This window comes from Euleptes europaea, chromosome 6 (assembly GCF_029931775.1).
Source record: "Euleptes europaea isolate rEulEur1 chromosome 6, rEulEur1.hap1, whole genome shotgun sequence".
Taxonomy (NCBI): Eukaryota; Metazoa; Chordata; class Lepidosauria; order Squamata; family Sphaerodactylidae; genus Euleptes; species Euleptes europaea.
The window spans coordinates 71,439,899-71,467,013 of record NC_079317.1 but is presented as its reverse complement, the minus strand read 5'-3'; the positions used below and the strand labels follow the sequence as shown (position 1 = coordinate 71,467,013).

At 41.5% G+C, this 27,115-nt stretch overlaps 1 protein-coding gene across 1 annotated transcript; it reads left to right on the top strand.

The window, feature by feature from the left end:
- The first annotated feature begins 235 nt into the window (after positions 1-235).
- E2F8 (E2F transcription factor 8) lies at positions 236-26,637 on the top strand. Its single transcript, XM_056851699.1, has 13 exons — positions 236-259; positions 2,301-2,561; positions 2,900-3,056; positions 10,687-10,992; positions 11,574-11,735; positions 12,087-12,224; positions 12,434-12,646; positions 13,540-13,618; positions 14,188-14,728; positions 17,979-18,167; positions 22,960-23,092; positions 23,867-24,258; positions 26,449-26,637. Exons 1-13 carry the CDS (start codon positions 242-244, stop codon positions 26,635-26,637), a joined length of 2,778 nt encoding a protein of 925 aa, XP_056707677.1. The 5' UTR covers positions 236-241.
- Positions 26,638-27,115: the final 478 nt, after the last annotated feature.

The following is a 27,115-nucleotide window of genomic DNA, read 5'->3' as shown; positions in this document are numbered from 1 at the left end:
TTGTGCTGCAATTTGTTTACTGTTTGTTAAGAAGTTCTTGCACCACTTCCCAATTCAACTTTGTTCCTATTGTTAAAGGCACTGATGTCACCTCATTTTGCTCACAAGGTGACTTTTACTTTTCCCTCTCCTCTCTCTCAGAATGCCCAAAATGTTACACAACCCAAAAGTATGTGGCATATTTAAGTGAATTTCCACACCTGAAGTAAATGTGAATTAGAGAGACGTTTAGAGTGCTAAAATGAACACCAAAGACAAAGTAAGTTATTTGTGGCTGTTAAGACTCTTGTATTCTCTGTTTGGTCTTTAATGCCAGCAATGGTGGTGTGGTTAAGAGCAGTGGTTTGGAGCGGTGGACTCTGATCTGGAGAACCTGGTTTGATTCCCCACTCCTCCACATGAGCAGCGGAGGCTAATCTGGTGAACTGGATTGGTTTCTCCACTCCTGCATATGAAGCCAGCTGGGTGACCTTGGGCTAGTCACACACACTCAGCCTCACCTACCTCACAGGGTGTCTGTCAAGGGGAGGGGAAGGAACACTAATTAAGCCAGTTTCATTCTTCCTTAAGTGGTAGAGATAGTCGGCATATAAAAACCAGCTCTTCTTCTTCAATGTTATCCTTGCATAGGCATAGAGAAATCTATGTGTGAGGTTGAAGTTGTCTTGTCCAAGAATAGTTCTCGCAGCTCCAGAGTCGTCATTACTCTGTTGTAGATCTGCTGAGTTAACACTCAAGTTTTAGTTTGATCTTGTGACATAAATAAGTAAGCTGGTGAACAGCTATTCCTCTCAGAGTCAAACATGTTTTGTATCCCTGCAGTGGTATCCCATTTGCAAAAGTCACAGGGGGGAGAGGGTCCTGCAATAACTGGAGATTGAGTTCCATTAATTGAGCCACAGGTATAATTCCATTAACAACTATGTATGATTCAACAGGCCCTGACCTGGATGGCCCAGGGTATTCTGACCTCGTCAGATCTCAGAAGCTAAGTAGGGTCAGCCCTGGTTAGTATTTGGATGGGAGACCACCAAGGAATACCAGGGTTGCTGTGCAGAGGAAGGCACTGGCAAACCACCTCTGTTAGTCTCTTGCCATGAAAACCCCAAAAAGGGGTCGCCATAAGTCGGCTGTGACTTGACGGCACTTTACACACACACGTGATTCAACAGTATCAGGATGGGTGGAGACCTTTGCAGAAAACAGTACAATGGTTATTGGTAACTGCAAGATATACAATGAATAACTACGGGGGGGGGGGAGCTTTCCTATAGAAATTCACCCACAGAGCACAAACATTTGTACTGAAAGAAATAGATTCCTTTATTTATGTATAAAAATACTCTAATGCAGTTATAAAAACACTATAATGCAGTTACCTAAATGTGCATCACTGCCAGTGTTCAAAACTCAGTATGGTGAAGGCATATGTAATGCAAGATCCCATTGTATCTTCTCTTGGTTTATTATTTATTTCTTTAACCTATTTGTGTGCTGCTTTTTTTCTTAAGCAGCCTCCATAGTGACTCACAGTGATTATGTATTATTACGTATTTATTAGAATACATACCTATTTTTCCTTGGTAGGCTCTTGGATTTTATACTTGCTTTAAAAAATGAATTTGGCAAATGATAAAATCAGTCACAGAAGGGAAGCAGAACATATAGGCAAGTCCAGTGGAGTAGTTTGGTGGACAGAATGGTTTCCTTACAAAGTATGACTATCTCACCTCCCACTGCAGCCCCAAAATGCTACTCTTGGGGTCCAAAGGGAATCTCCAGGAACACTTTGGGCTGCAGCAGGAGAGGGAAGATGAGAATTAAAGGAATATGAGTGCCCGTAGTTTCAAACTCAAGACATTATACCACACATGTTGCTGTGATGTTAGAATGCAGATAAATTTCCCTACACTTTATGGAGAGAGAACTTTGCACAGGGAAGCTGTTTTTGGAGCAATATGTACAGTACCATATTGTTTCTAAACTAAAACGATTGAATCCTAAACACAAGAGTCCTATACAATATGGTAGGAGGTAAATAGCAAAGAGAAAAGGGGAAAAGTTACCCTTCCAAAATGCCAAAGAGGAATTACCAAAGTTCAAAGAGAGAGACAAAATAGAAGTGGAGAGATATTCAATGAGACCAACAATAAGAAAAAATGGCTGCATGGGTATTTTGGCAACATGTACTGTGTTGCCTTAAACATTATACTGATAGTGTATGGATAATAGCAGCAGCTTTGCTTCAGCATGGTTGTTATGCCTGATTTTGAGTCTCACTGTTTCTGTTTTTGGCTCAGGAGAACCAGTCTTTTGAACCACATGAAAGCAATGTGAAAACTCCTCTGAAACAGAGAACTACCTCCAATTTGTTCTTGACAGAGATCCAGCCTGCTGCTGCTTGCCATCTGACGACACCACCAAAGCCTAATGAACTCTCTCCGGCAGACCCCTGGACACCAACAGCTAACCTTAAAATGCTGATCAGTGCCGCTAGTCCTGAGATTAGAAATCGGGAACAGGAAAAAAAATTATTGGACAACAGAAGTGAAACCCTTGAGGCAAAATATTTCTGTTTGTTTGTTGTTGTGTTATGAATGCTCTTGTCACCTGTGCTTATTCTTAAGTATACACTTGAGAAGTAGCTAGGCAAGTGATGTTACTTAATTCCAGTCTCTGGTATAAACTTCAAATCTGGAGTGCTGGCTATTTTTAGGGTTTATAGCTTCTGCGTAGCAGACACTGAATGGTAGTTCCATTATTTTGAGGCTCACCAGCTGTCACTGAAAAGGCGCTTGGTATTAGTCATTCATCACAGATGCTGGCACTAAATCTGTCAACTCTTAATATTTGTATATAAGACATTACTAATTGGGTTTTTTTTCTTTTCTCTATGCAGGACCATTTATCAGGAGATGAATATGAAAAATCCCAACCGAGCCGTAAAGAGAAAAGCTTAGGATTGCTGTGTCACAGATTTTTAGCTCACTATCCTCATTATCCCAACTCTTCTACAAACAACGAAATTTGCCTTGATGAAGTAGCAGAAGAACTTAGTAAGTTTGAGGGTGGGCTGGGATGTTTATCACTGCTACAAACATGACCTGATGTGTACTATAAAATACTCAGCAATACTTAGAGCAGCCACCCCCTCCCCAGTCCCAATATGGGCTGGCAACCCAGCCCGACCAAGTGACATTTATGTCATATCCTGCCCTCGTAACATATGCGTTAGGCACCCCTGGCTTAGAGGTTTTAGGTTCAAGTATAATGTATTAGATCAACACGTCTCGTTCAAACCAACCATGGTTATAGACAAGAACAGATGGACAGTCATATAATATACACACAGTTCTTAGAGTGTTCAAAATGCAGACTGAATAGTAGTGGTTTTTGTGAACTTGCAGAAATAAAAAGAACAGACAAGCCACAAAGCTTAACTGTTCTTTGTATTTCTAGCAGTATGTTAATTGCCCTGTTTTCTGGAACCAGCATGGTAGCAATATGCTAAACCAGTTGTGCGCCACTCAAAGAGCTACAAGGGCCATAATGGGCCTTCTGGAACTAAGTGGGCCACCCCGAGAGGCACTTGGCTCTGCCCTGTGACTTAGAGGTCAGCATGTCAGCTATTCTGTGGGACCCCCTCCCCCAACACATAATTTCTCTATTGCATCCTGAGACAGAAGATAATAACATTGATGGATTCACTTCTAGTATTGGTCCAGGCTTCAAGTGCTGTAATTGTACAAGGGTTGTTATAAATGTTTGATTTGATACAGGAATTATAAATAGGATTTTTTCATACTATTATATTTACACCTCAGCTTTCCTCTTGGCTTAAGAAGACTAATGGCATATTAAAACATAGACAGGGTTCCGGTTCAAGGTTGGCTGCAGAAGGATGTCTGAGAGACACCGCGTCCTCCTCCAAGGTTTTTTTAAACTATTTTAATTAGTTTACCGTCTGAATATCTCGCCTTGTGCTGCTGTGTATTTTAATTTGCCTTTGAAGAAGCTTTCGGGAGCAGAGTGACAGTCGAGTGTCTGTTACATCATGGCTGCCCCCAGGCAACTCCGTTCGGTCTTTACAGCTTCTGAGATTTACTGGATTTTTGTCTATTTTATAATCTTCAGTTTCAAGGCTTCTATTTAATTGCCTATTTAGACGGGCATGTCTTTGCTCTGAGTGATGGATTTGGAACAGCAAGGATTTTGCTGTTTTTGCGTCTCACGCTGAATCCACCCATATGCTTGGCTACTAACCAATTAACTAATTAACAGTGCTTTTCCAAGGACTTGTTTGTGGACTATTACCCTTCGCTGGTCTGAAACCTGGAGTTTTCCTACTCAACAAAATGGGTTCTGTTAAGAGAGTAAGAGATCTGGATGACTCATTTGTTTTACCTACCAGCAAGCAATCTAAAACCAGGGACTACTTTGATCCAAAGAATACCCAAGAGGATCAGGCGGTGTTTGCTGTTGAAACTGCTAATTGTTTTTCCCCTCTGGAGACCTGCCCTAACCTTGAGGAGGATGAAGTCCAATCAACTCCCAGGCTGAAGAGATTGATGAAGCAATTCCTTCACTTGTTGAATGTAACGACCATGATTTCTCAGACCACCAGAATTACACTTTGATTGCTAGAACTGTAGATTGCATTTTTAAGAAACTGAACCTCATTGAAGCTGAGCTAGCACACCTTACCTTGGAAACAAAAAAACTCACCTCTTCATTAAACAACTTGAAATCATCTGGGGAGTTTGCTCCCTTCCTGTCCTCACAGGATACTGCTAACTCCACTTGGAAGGAACCTCACAATGAAGGAAACAACTTGCTTGTGAGGGATCTGCGGGACTGTATCCAAAAGCTTGTCCTCCAACCAAACAAAATATGCCTATCAATTTGCCGATATAGAGGCAAGGTACCACAGTGGGAAAATAAATATCAAGTGAAATCCCACCTAAGTACACTTCTCTATATTGAGAAGTATACTTATATACTTCTTGGTGAGAATTTGGTGAGAATTGAGATTTGGTGAGAATTGAACATCTTGACCAGGGCTTACAAACTAAAAAAACCTTACTCTCCTTCAAAACGCCAAGAATCCCCGAGGCAATTCAGAAGCAAAAACAGAGTCTGTGGGGAAAAGGTGTATCCCATGTCGCTTCTTTAAAAACACAATTGTGTCTACCCTTTGCCCAAGAAATGTGATCAAACCAAAAGTCCCCACTACGTGTGAAAGAGAGAGAAAAAGGAGTGCCTTAACATCTAATAGCCAGACTCAAAGATGGACTGCTCAGAGAAACCAAGTGGGCGACCGAAAACCCTCCATGTCCAATCTCAACCTAGGCTGTTACCACACCAGATGGGATAAACCTGAGAAACTAGTATCTCCCCTCGTACAGCTGACTGATTGCAACCTGAATAACTCAATTGAAGACTCCCTGTTCTTTTGGAAATCTTTCTGATACTGAACAACAGGGGATCATAAATAGATTGGAATATACAAAGAACCGACTGTGTGTATGTGTAAAGTGCCGTCAAGTCGCAGCCGACTAATGGCGACCCCTTTGGGGGTATTCATGGCAAGAGACTAACAGAGGTGGTTTGCCAGTGCCTTCCTCTGCACAGCAACCCTGGTATTCCTTGGTGGTCTCCCATCCAAATACTAACCAGGGCTGACCCTGCTTAGTTTCTGAAATCTGATGAGATCAGGCTAGCCTGGGCCATCCAGGTCAGGGCAAAGAACCGACTACGAGAGCTTAAAATATTTAAAGTTTCTTCCTCTACTAAGAACAATCTCTCTTTGGAAGACAATTTGAATACTGAAATTATCTCCACTGCTCCACCTGCTCTACCTGGTAACAATGAGAAATGCCCCACGGTATCGCTTCTCCTACCAGCATCCCTGCTTAACTCAGCACAAGAAGGTAGAGAAATAACTAGGTCAGCTGTATTGTCCATGACACCCATAAAAAGTTAGACCTGATAGAAGGAACTGACTGACTATCTCCCAGGAATCAAGATATACCTTTCAAATTGGTGTCATGGAACATATCTGGATGGGGCAACAAAATGCAGGATGTTGACTTTATCAAATTTCTAATGTCTTTTGATTGTATCCTCTTGCAGGAAACGTGGTCCGCAAATAATATTAGTATAAATGGATATAAATCCTTTTCTCTTCTAGCCTATAAAGCACATACAAAAGGTCGCTTTAAAGCTTGTTTGTCTATACTAGCAAAATGTAACATTTTCTTTAAAACAGACTTACTTGATAATTGTGATCCCATTGCTCAAGCTGTACTCCTACTTCTGAATTGAAGTTTATAGTAATTAACATCTATTTCCCTCCCACTGACAAATAACGATGAATTAGATTCGATTTGGTCAAATCTTTCAAACTTTTTATGGAAGACTTCTCAAAAATATCCATCGACCCAATTTTTTTTATTTGGGGACTTAAACGCCTGAATTGGAATCAATACTCGAGACTGGTCCATCCCCTGGGGACTAGAGGGAGATGATACGCTACCCTGGCAATTAAGTTTACCTCGCCAATCCAAAGATTCATTGCTAAACAAAGCTGGATACAAGTTGATTGACTTTTGCATTGAGCATAACTTAATTACCTTAAATTGCCTACCCCAATTTCCTAAATCTACATACTTCACTTTTATCTCAGCCCAAGGTCGAAGTGTTGTCGATTATGGCATTTGCTCCCCTAATTCTCTACCTTTTATAAAGTCAATGCATATTGAATCCCACACAGACAGTGACCATCTCCCTCTGTCTTTCTTTCTAACATTTCCATGTATCCAGTCCCTGGACCCTAGGCTTGAGCAAAGTAATGATTCAATCCTAAAATGACTTAAATGGACACTCTCTTGAAAAAGAAATGTTTGCTCTTTTACATACGGAAGCTACGACTAATCTGAGAGCAACTATATCTAACTCTTACGTCCATATAGATGTATTATCAGCTTTCGACCAAATTATTAAACAATGTAGTTCATTGGCCAAACCTATGTGTAAATCTTCGCCCAAATGATCAACCTGGTTTGATCAAGAATGTTTAGAAATGAAACAAGAACTAAGGACTAGTCTTGGGGTTGCTTGTCAGTTAGGGAGCTCCAGTGACTAGGAGCAATACTTCACATATAAAAAAACATTTCAGGATTTAACTATAAAGAAAAAATATATTTTCAGAACAAATGGAATCAACTTTTTTTATCGATCAAATCACATGATAGTAGGATTTTCTGGCGGGCAATCACAGGGATGTTAAATAATAAATCCTCCCCTAGTCCTAACATTTATCCTCAAATATGGGTTGACCACTTTTCAAAGATATTTAATTCTAATCAGGGCTCATCCATCAACCCAGACGATGTTATTCCGCTGAGTATCCCTAGTTGGCCTCAAATCAGTACAGATGAAATTATGGATCTAATTGCCAGCTTGAAAACGGGTAGAGCCCCAGGTCCTGATGGGCTCCTAGCTGACCTTTTTAAAAAAATTGCAACTTGGTGGGCTCCACCTCTAGCCAATCTATTCACGCTCATTGACCAATTTGGCATTCTCCCTGATTCATGGTAAATTCAATCATAATTCCAATCTATAAAAAAGGTGATCCAAATTTACCGGAAAATTTTCGCCCAATTAGTCTGCTGTCAATTCTAGGCAAACTATATGCAAAACATCTTGAAAGCCATATTTTAAAATGGGTTAGCTCCAACTCTATCATTGGCCCTGAACAAATCGGCTTTTCTAAAAATAAGTCAACGGTAGACCATTGCCTCAGTGATTGCTGAAAAATACACAAAAATAGGTACAAAAAAACTTTTTGCTGCCTTTATTGACATAAATAGCGCATTTGATTCAATATCTACAGAGATCCTGTGGACCAAATTATCAAAATTAGGCATAGATTTACGTCTCTTATTTCTGTTGAAGAAATTGCATACGTCCACTACATGCCAAATCAGATACTCCCAAAATGGCAGATTAACTGATAAGATCCCAGTTCAAAAAGGTGTCAAACAAGGCTGCATCCTTGCTCCCATCCTTTTTAATCTTTTCCTAGCTGATCTAGCTCAATTTTTAGAACCAATTGACGGTCACCCTCCTAAATTAGGGGGCCTTCCAGTACCTCTTCTTCTCTATGCGGATGATACCGTTATCTTTCAGCAAAGTGGGTCTTCAAAGGTATTTTAACAGGAGTCTTCAAAGACTCCTTTAACAATTACTGTCAATTGAACCATCTTTCTATAAACTATCTCAAAATCAAAAGTTCTTCTATTTTCTAAGAAATTGACTTCTTATAGATGGCGAATTGGAATACCAATATTGAGCAAGTCAGAAGCTATAAATACTTGGGTGTGTTATTTAACTATAACCTCAGTTGGTCGGTGCACAGAAGTAAAACCATAAAATCAGCAAAGATTTCTTTGACGCAACTTAGACAATTTTATTTTAACAAAGGAAACAAGTATATTCCAGCGGCAATAAGAATTTTTAATCTTAAAATACTACCCCAAGTACTTTTTAGCATTCCCATATGGCTTTCCTCTTTTAATCTAGAAGTAGAAAACCTTCAGGCATCCTTTCTTAGATAGACTATGGGAATCCCTAAATGCGTGTCTTATTCTACGATCTGTCTTGAAACAGGTCAAAGTCTGATCGAAACTAAAGCCTGGACCTTAGCGATTAGATACTGGCTCAAGTTTTGGATCAGTGATGTACCTGGCTCCCTACTAAGCAAAGTAAAAAATGAATTACACAACTCGCCCTGGGATGCATTAATCAGACATAGAATAAATCAAATCAGAATCTCCCTTGACGACCTATTCTTGGCAGAAGAAACTTATATATTCAAATATATTAAGCAGAGATTCACAGATATTGAATTCCAAAGGTTCCTACCAGCTCAACCATATATCTGTTCGCCTGCCATGCTCGGTTTAACTAACCGTATAGGTAAAATGGCTAACTATCTTTCTTCCTTGGATGATCCCACACAACGTAGAGCCTTTTTATTAGCTAGAGTAAACGCTTTCCCATCTAAGATGCTTTCCGGCAGATATTCCCAAATCCCAAGGCATGAACGTTTATGCTCGTGTAATCTTAATTCAATCGATACTATTGATCGCATAATTTTAGATTGTCCTTTTTATGAATGTACTCGCCAAAAACTATTGTCTGCTTTATTAGCTACCAAAAGATCTTTGAACAACGAACTGCAATGTCAATTTCTCTTGAATGACTCGATCCCTGAAATAACGGCGATGGTAGCTCAATTTCTTGCTGAGGTGCTGAAGATTAAAACTGTTTTTAACTAGTATATTTTGTAAATCATAATTTATAGGGATTATTACTAATCCCTAATTTAAAGTGTGCTGTACTTATATCCTGCTTCGATCATTGCCTAAAGTATGTAATTATGCCAATAAAGGTATGTGTGTATATTAAAACATATTCGAAGAAAAAGCATGTCAACATAGCATATGGATCATTCCAATAGTTTATACCAACTGTGATGTAAAGTAATAAATATCCATGACTGTCAAACCACCTTTTCATAAGGTTCTTGTAAGATCTGTTCTTAAATTCTAGATTTGTTGTTGCATTAAAAAATTGCCATTCTACGATTAATAATTGGTGGGGCTGTCATGATGTTATCCTACATGAAGAACAACCTTTGCAAAATATTCTTTATGTCCAGGATAAATTGAGTCCATTTATTAAGATCATCTTTAACACTATTTATGAGAGAAATAATGTTAGCCTCAAATAGATAATAGATAAGTTATAGATAAGAAATAAATAAGTTATGAATATCAGAGATCTTTATGTGGTCCTTGCAATGTTTTCAGGAGTATCAGGAGATAAGAATGTCATGATCTTAGTATAATAATATCTGTATCATTATATTGTAGTAGATGTTCTCAACCTCCATGGTTTACAACAGACATGTTAAAGTGGAAATTTCAGATATAAAATGGTGTGTGTAAACTGCTAGGGTTAAAATACAATCTCAGAATCTTCAGCATAAAATGTAAGGAAAGTATGAAAATATCAGTACTTGAGTAATTCCTATGGGGAGCTGAATAAAATGTCTAATTTATTTCTATTGGTTTGAAAAATCTCTACACATCCATCAGTTATAAAAAACTATGCTTATATGAAAAGACTCAGGAAGAGAGTGTGTTGTTTTACCAGGATTAAATATTTTATCTAAATCTGGATTATTGACTCCATTGCTATTTTAATCTCTCCTTCAGCAAATGTCATTACCTTCTGAAACGGGAGAATCATAAAAATGTATTTTGTGCGTATTAGGGGCACAAAGTTTCTCTAAAATCTAAAGCCAAATTTTCCTTTAAAAATATATCCTACCTGGATCTTTCACATCATTTAAAATATTGAATGGACTTCATAATTTCAATAGCAACTCCTTGTTTTTGCTGAAGCAGAAGCTGCATAAGTTATTCCTAATTTTATATTAAATAAATATTTTATATGCTGATGTATGAGTTTCTTGTAGAAATTTTATGTCAACATTTGCCTATTAATAATCAGAATTTATTTTTTGAATGGTGTGATTCTTTACCATTAAGACTTTAAAAAAAATTTCATTATTGCAACATTCTCTATATTAAAAGAAACCTTATATTTCCCTTCTAGATGTTGAACGCAGACGCATATATGACATAATGAATGTTCTAGAAAGTCTTCATATGGTGAACCGGCTCGCCAAAAACCGGTACGCTTGGCATGGTTGTCATAATCTTAAAAAAACACTACAGGTTTTGAAAAAAGTGGCCGAGGAGAACAAATACATGCAGCAAATTCAGTTGATTAAAACAAGAGGAGGTGAAGAAGAACCTGAGGGGAATGATCAGAGGATTGAGTTGATGGCAAAGCATGATATTCCGAGCAGCCATATGGATATAAGCTTCGTTGAACTTCCCGGGATGGAGTTTCGAGGAGGTAACGATTTGCTGTGTTTCCAGACTTCTTATGCTAATACTCGTGAGCTCTAGTCCCGTGATAATCCCATAAACAGACTCAGCAGGCAGGGAATCCTACGAAAGCTGATTTATTAGGAAAGATCAACTGGTAACAGAAGCTAAGAATCAAGAGGATACTAAGGATCAATTGTACAGTGCATGGCGTAAATAGATAATCAAAAGACAGATAGCCCAGGGTACCATGGTAACCCCCCTCCCAAGAGCAGCTTCCAGAGGTTCCCACGAAGGGAGTCAAAACACTTAGGAAAAGGAATAACACATTGGCCTTGGCTGGCATCTGGCTCACCCACAACATACCATTCTCAGGCTATGCCTGACAATACTTTTGTATCTCATGGGACTTGAATTTTTTTGGGGTTCTAAATGTATTAAAGAAAATGGACGTACTCTACCAAGTGCACTCTTAACATGAGCCTCATTTAAATGAATGGAAGTGGGCGTAACAGCAGCATTTGGGCTGCACCCTAAACAGAACATGATTGGTTACCGCTTGGACGGGCTTCAAGATGAAGGCTTTTTTTATCTCTCATCTTTGTATAGCTTCAGTAAACAGTCGTAAAGACAAGTCATTAAGAGTGATGAGTCAGAAGTTTGTGATGTTGTTCCTTGTATCCACCCCTCAAGTTGTGAGTCTTGAAGTTGCCGCTAAAATTTTGATTGGTGAAGACCATGTTGAGAATTTAGATAAAAGCAAGTTTAAAAGTAAGTAAGAGAAACTGCCACTTCTATGCATGTGTCCTATACTGTGTGTGGTTTGAGCTTCTGCCTTGTTTTTTTTTAAAGGTACGTTGCTCACTTCTTCTTGAAATCCTTAAAATCAAAATAATTCACACTTTGCCAAACAAATAAATTGCATTTTAACTGTAATGAAAATATATTTAGCTGAGGGCTATTGGTCCAGAAGAGTGAAATATGCACGTATCATTTGGTTCATGAATTCTTCTCCCAGGAAGAGGTGGAAGCATAATTTGTCTAAATTTCACAATTCTGAACTCTGTTTAATAGTGAAATTGCAGAGCTGCATTTTTCCTTAGCCTTTTAAATTTGTTTCAGCTAAAATCCGGAGACTGTATGATATTGCTAATGTTCTCAGCAGCCTTGATCTAATCCAGAAGGTTCACATTAAAGAAGAGAAGGGCCGCAAGCCAGCATTTAAATGGATAGGACCCGATGTTTTTTCAGATGCTCAGGGTAGGTGTACTCTTATTTCTACATTAGAATTGGTTTTAAGTTATAAACTTCCCACTAACCAAAAAAACCGCTCAGAGAAGGGCAGTTTTGTCTTCTGTACATAGATAACAACTGGTTTGACACAGCTGTTTAGAACATTAACAACTTTAATAAGAGTAGTAAGTTTCTGAATCAGGCACAATTCGCCACAGATATTTATTTATTTATAGATGCGCCATCTGTACTTTCGCCCATGACTGTTGCTCCAGCTCATCCTGTGGAACAGAAGTCTTCCAAAGAGCATTGTTCCAAGAACCTTTTCCCTACAAGGTGTAAACAAGGCTTCACACGGCATCCGTCTTTAATAAAAATGCCAAAGAATACACAGAGTGATCATCGGAAAATTCATTCTGCTCCAAGCAGTCCCATCAAGAAAAACACGAGTATGTACTTGAAACATAAGTTCTGTTGTGTATTATCTTGTAGATGCTTGAAAATATTGAATAGGCATGTTTAATACCGTGTTGTTCATTCTTTATCTTTTTGCACAAGGGGGGGAGGGGCATGAAGCATGTGCATGTCTACCAGCCCAAGGCTGGAATCAACAATTTGCTTGTCTTTGAGTACTCTTACTAAGGTTAGAGTGACTCAAAGTTATAGCCAATCCATTCATTTGCATAAGCCCCAGAAGTCTAGAAAGACCAACATGCAATAGTGTAGATACGGCCAAATTCCCAATGCTACATAAGGTTCATTTCAGCTCCTTTACCACTATTCATGTGCATGTGTGAAAAACTAAAAGGGAATTCTTAAATGTCCAAGTGTCAAGTTTCTGATGTGTGAAAAGCAGACAGTTTTTAAATATGCATGTTAGGTTTCACAACCAATTGACAGCCGTACAGGAAGCGAGATTTACAATTGCATTTCCATCTTCCCATGCTTATCCTAGTGCCTGTGACTTTTTTGGCATTTTGAATCTTTCAGATTGTATCCATTAGGCTTAGAGATGAAGCATGGCATGCTCAGTCCCGGGACTCTTCAGATCTCAGGTAGCAAGGATGAAAAAGACCTCTACCTCAGTTTCTGGAGAGCTGCTGCAAGTTAGGCTAGACGGGCCAATGAATTAAGATAGTTTCTTATGTTTATATCATCTGTGTGTCGATCCCCCTAATTGGGATGGGGGTCTGGGCTGTGTACTGTGTGATCGAGGCCCTACCAGAGAGACGGTAGACGCAGAAAAGAGGATTTGGTGGCCATGAATTGTTCAAACCAGCTGTAAACTGTGCAAACTATATTGTTCCAGTAAAGCCCCTTTGTTTTATCTTTTCTCCTGAAGGTCACATTCCACCAGGCTTTCCAAGCAAGATGGCGCAACTTGCGGCAATTTGCAAACAGCAATTAGATGAGCAATCAAGGTAAGTTTGTCAGAGCTGTGTAGGACGATGCCTTCTTGATTGCCTTGTGAATGCATGTCAGACTAGCTATGGAAATCGGACAATTTTCAGCTAGCGGTTTATGCCAGAAACTGATAACAGTTCAGATCATGATTACAGTTGATATTGCCACAATTGCTGAGACTGCTCCATAACTGACTTTGAACAATTGAACTTGAAATAATGGTTTGGAGCCAGTGATCCCTCAGCAGGAGGAACAGAGATTTTTTGCTGCATTCCCATCTCTCCAGTCCCTTTTGCCTCCGGGAAAGAGAATTTCTGGGGTCGCAGGACCCACATGGACAAACAGCCACATGGACAGGGGCTGCAGTGAGGAGGACAAAAGTATTCCCTCTTCTTCCAGAAAATCCATGTCCACCAGTGACTTCTAGAGACAAATTGCTGGATCTAAGCCACCATCTTCGGTGTAAGAGGAGTGCTTCGCAACACTTTTATTTCTAAATAAGTAGAGCCAATTCTGCTGTGTCTAGTTCTCTTAACAAAGCAATTTTGGATGAAAGCATTTTAACACAATGTGTTTCTTTCCGTAGGGAATTGAAAAAAAGAAAATTGAAATTGGCTTCCTCTCCCTTGCCACACACTCTGGCTTTGCAAGCTAAATCTTGTTTGCAGTCTGAAACATTCTTAAAGTCTGAAACATTCTTGTTGCCTTCTCATGTAGAAGTCCTACCTCTGATCCACAGCTCAGCGTTTCCACCAGTACTACCTCATATCCATTCCAGTGCGGCGTACTCCGTGTATGTGCATCCTTCCCAAACGCAGATGGCGACAGCGTACAATCCAGGTTTCACAGTGCAGCCTTTTGCCTGTGCTAATGTGGTTGGAATCAAATACCCTGCAGAAACTGGTTCAAAAGCAGCCCCTGGCCAAATGCTTACTGAAGGCAACGACATCAGTGTGGGAAAGAGAGATGCTCCAGCTAAAGATGAGAGCATCGGGGCTGCCAAGAAGCAAGGAGGTTTAGAAGATGGCTGTACACCAGAGAAATTTCTTAAAAGGTGTAAATTAGTCCTGGAGTATAGTCCGGTGAAAAAATGTAAACGTGAGGTAAAACTTCAAGACACGTTACTGGTAAGCCATGTAAAAGTGTATTCTTTTAAAAATAGTGAATGATGGAAAACAGGCAAATGAAATGTGTGAGATCTCACTAGGCGAGTAAATCCCCAATTGTGTGTCATGACATATAATTCAGTTGAGGCCAGAGTATCCAGTCGCACAGGAGGCTGCCTGCTGTGTCTCACTGCTTCAGTCAGCCTCCAACAAAAGTAGTTCCTCCCTGTCCAGAGTGGTTTGGAGCATTTTGTCTCTCCCCATGAAGAGGCAAGTTACTTTCCCTCAGAGAAGGCTATTGCATTTCTGCATGTCAGTGCTCTGGGGCTGTTTGCTTCAAATTGTTGCTCCTTTTTTTTATTAAAAAAAGATATTCAGTCCCAAACCTGAAGTCCCTCAGCAGGCCTTCCTAGTTGTTCGGATGGAAGTTTATCACTGTGTGATAAATATTCCTCATGCTTTTTATCAAGTGTGTGCCCCAATAACAACTCTCTTAACTCTTTTGTTTTCTTTGTACTTTGTAGAAGTGCATCATCTTTCTCCCTCCCTGATTCTTCTTTCTGCTCTTCCTACCATGCTTTGTACTATACTACTGCTTAGGGTAGCCTTTTCCTATCTGCTCTTCAAACCAACATCTTCTACTTAAAAACCTACTTCTTTCATAAGTTCTGTCCTGGACCAAGCTAGTCTTGCCTTTTGTACTCTTAACTTATCCATGCTGTCCTTTTATCCTCGTCCTTGGCCCTGCCTTACTAATCGTAAACTCTCAAGACAAAAATCTTGGTGGTTTTAGTGGCTGGCTGGTAGCACTGGAAAAGATTGACAAATGGCCCATCCGCCAGAATTGCCAAATTGGGAATCTGCAAGTGCAGAAATTATACCGCATGTAGAGGGAACAGTGGGAAGGAGGGTGTGAGATGAACCGTGCTGCTTCCATGTTACTGATGATGATGGTCCTTTGGCAACAATGAAGTCAACAATGAGCTCCTAAGCAGGATGTGTGTGTGTGTGTGTGTGGCAGGTAGTTACAGACAAGTGGAAATTGGGAAGATAGTGTTAAAGTGACAAAGTTGGGGGAAGATTAGGTAGTGTGCAGATTCAAGGTATGAAACACTGTAAAAATGCTTGCAGTATTTAAGCAGCTTTGCTGGGGCGGGGGAGAATTTGAAACTGGTTAGGAATTACTCCTTTGTGCAGATGGGCAGTGTTAGTCAGTTACTCTAAAGAAGAAGAAGAGTTGTTTTTTATATGGTGACTATCTCTACCACTTAAGGAAGAATCAAACCAGCTTACAATCACCTTCCCTTCCTCTCCCCACAACAGACACCCTGTGAGGTAGGTGGGGCTGAGAGAGCTCAAAGAGAACTGTGACTAGGCCAAGATCACCCAGCTGGCTTCATGTGTAGGAGTGGGAAAACCAACTCAGTTCACCAGATTAGTGTCTGCCGCTCATGTGGAGGAGTGGGGAATCAAACCGGGTTCTCCAGATCAGATTCTACCACTCCAAAGCACTGCTCTTAACCACTACACCATGCAAATGAGAGTCTTGTGGCACCTTAAAGACTAACAGATGTATTGTGGCATAAGCTTTCATGAAGCGGTCTCCAGTCATTGAAATCTTATGCCACAATGCATCCGTTTGTCTTTAAGGTGTCATAAGAGTCTGCTTGCTGAGAATCTCATTGGACCCAAGCCACACCAAGGCTTTCTCCAGCATTCTTTCTCCAGGAGCCGTGGCAAGATGTTTCCATTGAGGTTTTCTGGGAGAAGGTAGTCACAAGTTCACAAGGTTGGAAGAGACCACAAGGGCCATCCAGTCAAACCCCCTGCCATGCAGGATCCCACAATCGAAGCACTCCCGACAGATGGTCATCCAGCCTCTGCTTAAAGACCTCCAAAGACGGGGACTCTACCACCCTCCGAAGCAGCGCATTCCACCGTTGAACAGCCCTCACCGTCAGAAAGTTCTTCCTAATGTTTAGGTGGAATCGTTTTTCTCTTAGTTTAAATCCATTACTCCGTGTCCTGGTCTCTGTAGCAACAGAGAACAAGCTAGTTCCCTCATCAACATGACATCCCTTCAAAGATTTAAACATGGCTATCATGTCACCCCTTAACCTTCTCTTCTCCAGTCACTCGCCTTTGCAGATACTGGTTTAGTATTGCAATTTTGAGAACTGGGTGTCTCTTGGCAGAGTAAGGCAATCTGTTTCTTATGGGATACAAAGGATCCATCATACAGATGGGCACTTTGCTGAGAGAGAGAAATGGTTAGGAAAGTAGAAACATGAACATTAGCTTAAAAACAAGCTCAGTGGTGTTACTGTTTTAAATTTTTATTTAAATAACTATCAGGAATTTTCAAAGATAACAGTGAAAGCTTGTAATGTAAGATGACATCCTAAGGATACTTTCCCGGGAATAAGACCCACTGAAGAGATTTGACTAGAATTCTGAGAAGGCCTGCTTAGGATGGCACTCTAAAGCATTTATTAATTAGTTTAGTGCTGGTGCTCTAATTTCTTTTAAAAAACACTTAACAGTACAAACCATTTCCAGTGGCATTGTCTGCATGTACAGTCAGCACGAGTTGAGATGCTTGTGGTACAATATGTAAAACTGAAAACCTGCTTGAATGGAAGACAGGTTGATAAGCCTGTATCTTACCTGTTTCATGGTTTTTATGACTGTTCTGGTGTTCTTTTTATGTTGTTTGTCTGCATGGAGGTTTTAGTGGTTTTACTAGCCATTGTCTGCAGACTGAGGTGGTTGTATTGCTAGTTTTGGTGAGGTAACTTTATTATTACTGTTTTAATTTGTATTTTAGCTTTCATTGTGAGCAATCTTAAGCAGATCTTTGGAAAGGTAAATCAGGGCCCTGCGGGATCTGAAAGTTTTCCGCAGGGCCTGCAAAACAGAGCTTTTCCACCAGGCCTACAATTGAGGACAGCCGCCTATATTTGCTCATATTATTTACACCATTTACTGCCCCCCCCTTTTCCCCTTAGTGGGAACAACAAAAATAAAGGGTTACCACCTGTACGGTCCCCTACAGCTTTTAGATTAGTGCGCCATAATTTTAGGGTTTTTTTTTTTAAAAAAGAATTTTATTAACGGTTTTATTATGGATTTTAATGTTTATTTATATTGTATGTTATTGTATTTTTTAAATGATGTTACCCGCCCTGAGTCGGCTTGCTGAGGAGGGCGGGTTATAAGTCTAATAAATAAATAAAATACAAATAGCCTAAATGATACTTCCACCCTCCAGGGAAAATCCATTAAGAATTCAGACACCCGGTCTTCCATAGCTTTACATCTGGACCAGGAAGACTTAACTTCATCAGCAGAGGAACAAAATCAATACAAAAGCAGGGAACATGAATCCGAGCAGCAGAAGCAGAGAAATCTTTTGGGAGATGACAGCTCCTTCCCGGCACAGGAGACGCCTGCGCATAAGGTATAAGCGCTTCATTGCCGGGTGGATTAATTTGAATCAAGGTGACAAGCTAGAAGATCAAAAAAATTCCCATTTATTATTTAGTTAGTGTGCACTTTCATTTAGGGTCTAAGTGGTTACTCCAGCTTTAAGAACTTTGGGTTAGATCTGTGGCTTTATTGCAGTAACAGAGGTCTCCAGTGCAAAGCCCCACAGCTTGATGCCAGAGGGTCGTCTTCCGAAGAAAAGCACCTCTACTAGTGCAGCCTTTCTTACATTCCTACATTTTTTTTTAACGTGGCCATGAAATATTTCGAAATGCTCTAACTTGCCACTTACTTAAGTGTTCTGACTTATCTCTGTTACTGCAGTAGATCAGCAATCCTAATTCAGTGATCTTAAAGCTAGTCATTAAGCTTAGTCCCTAAGGGGCTAAGCGGTATGAACCGGGAGCTTAGACGGCTAGAGCAAGTATGGCGACGAGCTCGCAACAAAGCTGCAAGAGCATCTTAGAGGTCGTCGAAGGCTTTCACAGTCAGAGTTCATCAGTTCTTGTAGGTTATCCGGGCTGTGTGACCGTGGTCTTGGTATTTTCTTTCCTGACATTTTGCCAGCAGCTGTGGCAGGCATCTTCAGAGAAGTAACACTGAAGGACAGTGTCTCTCAGTCTGAGAAAGAAACGTCAGGAAAAAAAATACCAAGACCACGGTCACACAGCCTGGATAACCTACAAGAACTGATCTTATAGGTGGTTTGTGCAATCCTTGAGATGGCAATGAAAGCTGCTAAAAAGCATTTCTATGCAGCCAAAATTGCGTCCACTAGCTCTCGCCCAGCACAATTGTTTAGAGTAATTTGGTCCTTAACGTCTCTTGATGGACAGTCAAGTGTAGATACAAATTCGGCCCATAGCTGTGAGGCATTAACTAGCTGTTTTGCAGATAAAGTCCTATTGTTCCGCCATAACCTTCCTGCCAACTTGGATACAGTAAGGGCACTAGAGGCCCCTTGCCTGTCTTCTGGTCCAGTTTTGGACTACTTCACCTGGCTTTCAGAAGCTGATGTGGACAGGACCCTGTTAGCCCATCATGGTTGGTTAAGGCCAGTCCAGATGCGGTGTGGGCACCCCTGGGTGAAATCAACAATTGATCCCTGTATTCAGGGATCTTCCCAGGGGATGTTAAGGAGGCAGTGGTAAGGCTGCTCTTAAAGGAGCCATCGTTAGATCCGAAGGATCTTGCCAGCTACTGCCCCATATCCAATCTACCGTACCTGGGCAAGGTAGTTGGGAGAGCGGTTGCAGTTACAGCGGATCCTGGATGATACATCGGTGTTAGATCCATTCTAGTCCAGCTTCCACCCTGGCCATGGGATGGAGATGGCTCTGGTCGCCCTTTTAGATGATCTCCGTAGACAGCTGGATTGAGGCAGGTCAGGGCTGCTGATTCTTCTTGATCTGTCGGCAGCCTTTAACATGGTTGATCATGATCTCTTAGACCACAGCCTCGCTGTCATTGGAATTTGGGGCACAGCCTGTTAATGGTTCTTCTCCTTCCTGCAAGGTCAGGGACAAAGGGTGGCGCTTGGGGAGGAGGTCTCACACTGGCTCCAGTTGGAGTACCGGATCAGATTCAAGGTGCTGATTTTGACCTTTAAAGCCTTACACTGTCTGGGACCCTCGTATCTTTGGGACCGCCTCTCCTGGTATACTCCTTGAATGACACTAAGATCGTCCAATGAGAATTTGCTGGTGGTCCCTGGCCCTAAGAGCATGCGGCTGTCCTCAACTAGAGCCAGGGCTTTCTTGGCCCTGGCTCTGGCCTGGTGGAATGCTCTGCCTGGTAACATCATGGCCTTGCGGGACCTCAAAGAGTTCTGCAGGGCCTGTAAGACAGAGCTTTTCCACCAGGTCTATAACTGAGGGCAGCCACAGATACCATCATTACAGGCCTCCCCCCCACCCATCCAACATGGGTAAACAACACTGATTGGAAGGGTGTCCACAGTTTAGTATTTGTGTGTCATCTTTGTCTTGGGTTGTTATGGGGTTTTAGGATTTTAATGCTGTTTTATTGTTTTATATGATGATGGACTGTATTATGTTTTAATGATGTTACCTGCCCTGAACCGGCTTGCTGGGGAGGGCGGAATACAAATTTGAAAAATAAATAAATGAAATAAAAGTGCATACTACCTAAATGATAAATGGAAAATTCTGATACACTGGCATTGTTCTGGGTGATTAGAGTCCCCTTAAACGCAAAACTGGATACGGGAAGATAAGTAGCCACATTCCATAGTTATCCTTTTTAACATTCAGCATGGTTTTTCCTACCCTTCTTTGCAGGTAGACGTTGCTTTTTTGGATAGTTGTTCAGTCCACCAAGTAACGTGTGGTCAGTGGGTGGGAGTGTTTGGCACATGACATGGGTCATCCAAGTCTCACGGACCCTAGCGAAGCTGTCCATGTTGAAATTCTTCTCCTTTTATGTGGTACCGCAGTACAGAGCGACATTATACTTTTTCCCCCTCCTCCGATGCTCTTCCATCTTTTATTTAGAGTCTTCCTTTGCTTCTCTGTACATGGGAATAAGTGTGGGATGATTTTAGTGTGGGATGATACTACCGTCAGTAATTCAGAGACGGTTTTGCATAAACGATGTCAGTGAGCATCGAAACCAAGAACGGCTTATGAACTACAGTGAGGGGAAAAAATATTTGATCCCCTGCTAAATTTGCCCGTTTGCCCTCTGACGAAGAAATGACCAGTCCATAATTTTAATGGTAGGTTTATTGTAGCTGTGAGAGACAGAATAACAACAGGAAAAACCCCAGAAACCCAGAAGACAAAAGTCAGAGATTGATGTGCATTATAATGAGTGAAATAAGTATTTGATTCCCTATCAACCAGCCAGGTTAGGGTTAGGGTTAGGGTTAGGGTTCTGCTGTCGACAGAAGCAATCAATCCATCAGATTCCAAACTAGCCACCATGACCAAGACCAAAGAGCTGTCCAAGGATGTCAGGGACAAGATTGTAGACCTGCACAAGGCTGGACTGGGCTACAAGACTATTGCCAAGCAGCTTGGTGAGAAGGTGACAACCCTAACTCTAACTCTCAACCTCCCTCAGTCTGGGACTCCATGCAAGATCTCATCTCATGGAGTTGCAATGATCATGAGAACGGTGATGAAGCAGCCCAGAACTACACGGGGGGAACTTGTCAATGATCTCAGGGCAGCTGGGACCATAGTCACCATGAAAACAGTTGGTAACACTACGCCGTGAAGGACTGAGATCTTGCAGAGCCCGCAAGGTCCCCTTGCTCAAGACAGCACATGTACAGGCCCATCTGCAGTTTGGCAATGCACATCTGAATGACCCAGAGGAGAACTGGGTGAAGTGTTGTGGTCAGATGAGACCAAAATCGAGCTCTTTGGCATCAACTCAACTCGCCGTGTTTGGAGGAGGAGGAATGCTGCCTACGACCCCAAGAACACCATCCCCACCGTCAAACATGGAGGGGGACATATTATGCTTTGGGGATGTTTTTCTGCTAAGGGGACAGGACACCTCACCGCATAGAAGGGACTATGAACGGGACCATGTATCGTCAAATCTTGGGTGAGCACCTCCTTCCCTCAGCCAGGGCATTGAAAATGGGTCGAGGATGGGTATTCCAGCATGACAATGACCCAAAACACATGGCCAAGGCAACAAAGGAGTGGCTCAAGAACATTAAGGTCCTGGAGTGGCCTAGCCAGTCTCCAGACCTTAATCCCATCGAAAATCTGTGGAGGGAGCTGAAGGTTCGAGTAGCTACACATCAGCCTCGAAATCTTACTGACTTGGAGAGGATCTGCAAAGAGGAGTGGGACAAAACACCTCCTGAGATGTGTGCAAACCTGGTGGCCACCTACAAGAAACGTCTGACCTCTGTAATTGCCAACAAGGGTTTTGCCACCAAGTATTAAGACATCTTTTGCAAAGGGATCAAATACTTATTTCACTCATTATAATGCACATCAATCTCTGACTTTTGTGTTCTGGGTTTCTGGGGGTTTTCCTGTTGTTATTCTGTCTCTCACAGCTACAATAGACCTACCATTAAAATTATGGACTGGTCATTTCTTCGTCAGAGGGCAAACGGGCAAATTCAGCAGGGGATTAAATATTTTTTTCCCTCACTGTATGTGTAAGCTTTCCAGGAATATATGATCCAGCCCTGAGTTAATACTAATTTCTGTTTGGCCATACTCTCTGTGAGAGAGTTAAGGGATTAAAACGCCTGCAGTTATTCCAGTCTTAAAAAGGTAAAGGTCCCCTGTGCAAGCACCAGGTCATTCCTGACCCGTGGGGTGATATCACATCCTGACCTTTCCTAGGCAGACTTTGTTTGCAGGGTGGTTTGCCAGTGCCTTCCCCAGTCATCTTCCCTTTACCCCTAGCAAGCTGGATACCGACCTCGGAAGGATGGAAGGCTGAGTCAACCTTGAGCCGGCTACCTGAAACCGACTTCCGTCGGGATCGAACTCAGGTCATGAGCAGAGCTTGGACTGCAGTACTGCAGCTTACCACTCTGCGCCACGGGGCTCCTACTATCCCAGTCTTAGCCCATTCATTTCAATGAATGTGACGTGGGATTGCACTGCTCAGAGAAGGGTCTTGCATGACTGAAAGTTGCCGCTGGAATGATAGGATGCTGTGGATATGGAAAGTGAAAAATCAAGATAATGGCTGAGCTACCTTAACCGGAAACCATGTAACTTGCCAGAAATACTTACAAATAGAACATTTACTCTCTTTTTTTCCAGGCATGGTTTCCTTCAAGTTACCTGATTCCTCTTACTCAGTGCACCCAACTTGGCAATGAGACCACTGTTTCTAACAAAGGGAAAGCCGAGATGAGTTTAGCAGAACAGAAGTCCTACAGTTCCATTACTGCTGGTGTGTATTCTTTGATAATGTTTAATGTCTATGTTAAAGCCACCTAGAGTCCTATTTTTGGAGAAAGGCAGCTTATGAATATAATAAATAAAGAATAAGCACCCCTGGTATATCCCAGAGCTCATTTCAGTGTCTTTCCATCTTCTCTCCCGTCAGTGACCGATTATCTATTGCTGTTTTGTCCTGCCCTTCTTCTAAGGAGCTCATGCATAGTTCTCTCCTCATCGCTCGTGTAGGAAAATAAAGCTGCAGCAATATTTTTACCCCAAGACCTGCCACGTTGTTTATTTATTTGTGCTGGGCCCCTCCGGTCTTCCTTGTTACACCTTCACTCAGCTTTTGCTGGTGTTGGCTTCCCCAAAATTGCTGCAGCATCAGTAACACCCCTCACCCCATCCCCGGAGGATGGAGTTAATCAGTTTCCACCTAGGACTGGCAGAGGTACCTGTAGCCTGTATGCCTTCCGTATTTAACAGTACGCCTCCCTATTCTCTTAGTGTCGCTAACAAAATCTTCATTTTGTATCCTCGGTACCCTTTGTGGATCTGAAATGAGCGTAGGACTTGATTCTCAAAGTCCCAACGCTTTGAGAAGCTTGGGTGATCAGCATTAACCCTCTTATGCAAGCGTCTCTTCTAAAGCTCTACATGCTCAAACAGCTGATCTTTAACTGCACTACAAGAGCTTCTTCCCGTCTAGGCAAATTGGAATCTTCCCCACGGCATGAAAGTGTGGCGCTTTTTAATGGTCTGTTCTCTGTCTTCCTTGTCATAGGTGACATTCCGGTGATATCAGAATTTACAGCAGTTAATTTACCTGCTTTTCACATAACACCTCTGAACCTAATGCTACCACCATCTTCTGTACCTACCATTCCTGTGGCGAACAGTGCTGTTCTTCCTTCACTTGTCCGTGCTAATCCTATCCAGGCCCAAAGTTCTTCTGTCTTGAACTTTACACTGCAGCACTTGGGACTTGTACCAGCTACTGTGCAGATGTCTGCAGATCCAGGACTTGGATCAGCCCTGATCCATCAAGGAGCAGAAGGCGTTCGTTCTGTTCCTAAAAGTGTCGATTTGAAGCAAGGGAAAACATTACAAAATGCTTTACTGGAGCAGAGCCACGGGTTAAATGGAAAACAAGTTCTAACAATTCCATTACAGCAGGTAAGAGGGCTGTTTAGTAAATATCTTTTGACTTAGGTTTTGTGTTGTGAGAGCGAGCGTGGTGCGACGGAGGCTAATCTGGTGAACTGGATTTCTTTCCCCACTCCTACACAAGAAGCCAGCTGGGTGACCTTGGGCTAGTCGCTCTCTCTCAGCCCCACCTACCTCACAGGGTGTCTGTTGTGGGGAGGGGAAGGGACGGTGATTGTAAGCCGGTTTGATTCTCCCTTAAGAGGCAGAGAAAGTCGGCATATAAAAACCAACCCTTCTTCTTCTTGTGGGTATTGCATTTGATACAGCAGGTAGCAGTGTTCCTTGTTGGGTGTTAGAGCTGCTCTGTGCAAATGGCAGCCTTGTGTGGTTGGCTACTTGATCGGACTATTCCAGAGTGCAGGTTCACAATCTAATGTTTGAGTGCCTCTCTCACAGAAAACATCCCAAAATTAGCATGACAGGAAGAGGGCCAGTCAAAAACTTCCTGAGATACTGACACACAGGGTATGTTTGGCCTACAAGAGCTTCTTCCTTAGGCAACAAAGTTCTGTGGTTGCCACCATGTGGCAATTTGCTTATACTTCTGGGATTGATAGTTGTGCCGGCCAGATAAAGCCATGTGCATTGGCTGACATCTGTATTAAGGAACAGCTCAAATCTTGTGCTGTGGCCTTGACCTCATAATTTTTCATTGCAACTGACCGCAGCGTCAGGATCTTCAGAAAACCCAAAGCTGTGAAGAAAGCTCAGATGAGATTCAGAGAGAGTAAAGAAAGATAATTCAGTATAATGCCATAAACATCTTTGAACACCAGCTGTTCACAGTATAAATGAGTTTTAATACTTTTATTTATAACAGCGGTACATCTTTTGTTAAACTCTGTGGAGGATATTAAAAAATTGCTGGATTTGCTCATTTTACCACAGCCAAAGCTGATGTCATGTAAACATCTTTCTCACTAATTTCCTGTCACCTGAAAAATCATTTGATTGTGCAGATAAAGAAGGTGTTTTTTTTTTAATTAACCTTTAGAGCACTGAGTGGAGCCTGTGCAATAGAAGCATAGAGCTGGAAGGGGCCCCAAGGGTCATCTAGCCCAGCTCCCTGTGCAATGCAGGAAATTCACAGCTACCTCCCTACCCCACTCCCCCAGTGACCTATGCTCTGTGCCCCAGAGGAAGGTAAAGAACCTCCAGAATCCCTGGGCCAGTCTGCCCTGTGGGAAAATTCCTTCCTGATCCCCAAGTGGCAGTTACTCTAGTCATATAAGAGAGGACCACGAGAACTGAGCACTGACTTCCTGCCCTCCCTCTCACAATCTGCCTAAAGTCATAGTGAATCATAGAATCAGCCTTGCTGTCAGGTGGTCCTCTTGTCTCTGCTTAAAGACCTCCAAAGAAAGAGAGCCCACCAGCTCCTGAAGAAACCTGTTCCACTGAGAAACTGCTCTATCTGTCAAGAAGTTCTTCCTAATGATTCGCCGAAAACTCTTTTGATTTAATTTCAACCCGTTGGTTCTGGTCTGACCTTCTGGAGCAACAGAAAACAACTCCAATTTGATTCTTTTGGTCTGGCTTTGTGGGTTAGAATTAAATTTGCAGAAAAACAGGAATTTTAATGATGCTGTAATCAAAACTGAGTGTTTTAATTAACTTTTTAAAAATTGATGCATCCTGATGATTGGAATTCATAGGCCTATACATCTAAATATATTAATGTATCAAGGAGTAAACCCTTCAGGCATGGTCAGTGTTCTTTTTAGTGAGTAGAGAGGGAGACTTTATCTTATGGTTTACACAAATAGCTGAAATACGTGGCAGCTTGAAGACTAATACACTTTTTTGTGGAAGCTCTTGCGGGCAAGAGCCTAATTCATCTGCTGGGTGCAGGAGAGGGGGCAAAAAGATTTGTCAGTTGGTCAAATGTGTGTCAGGACAATTGGGGGGGAATTACATCAGGAGTGCCTTACCTGTCATCCATGAGACTTGCCCACTATGTCCTCTGTAGCTCTTTTGTTTGTTTTTCCTCGTCATAATAACCTGATCATGGAAACGAGGCTGGGTCAGTCCTAGTTAGTACTTTTCTTCTTTGCCTAGCTGCAATATAGATAGTCCTGAATAGTATTCCAAAATAAGGTGTGCAGTTTTCTGCCTGCTATTTCACAAGTTATTTTAATGGTTTCCCTACTTATGCAGACCACAGTTCCTATTACATGTAGAGTTTCTAAAGAAGGCAATGAAAGATGTTTCCACGCACCAAGCAAACCAGCCACAGTTCCTAGCTCTTGTTCATCTGCTCCTGAGCCAAGTATCAATGGACGTTCCCAAGGAACATTGTCAGAGCTGCAAAGAAAACTCGATGCATCAAAGGGAGATGAATTTTGACTTGGGAGAGAATACCGTTGATCTCTTTTAGATGGATGTAATTGGAACTCTTCGTATTTCTGGTATTATAAGCGAGATCAATGTGTAGCATGTAAATGATCTTGAAATGCACAGATTGCTTCATCATGCTGGAATAGCTTTTTATTTACCGTTCTACTCAATTGACTTGCGCTCTTACAAAAACAAGGACATTTGTCAATATCTGTAAAAAGCTTACATAAAGAAGCATTATAAGAGAACTCAGTTTAAATTTCATAGTTGTGTAGAATAAAGCTCTTGTACGTTATTTGCACAGAGGTTTACTAGATTCATGAATGGTGTATTGTGAATAGGAAGCATGTAATATATTTTTAAAACTGTAAAGGTGCTGGTTATTTTAGTTAAAATAACATTTAATTCTTGTGTTTTTATTCATACTGTTGTAAAATTTAAAGTCTTAATCACGTCTATGTAAATATGATTTATTTAAGGTATTAAT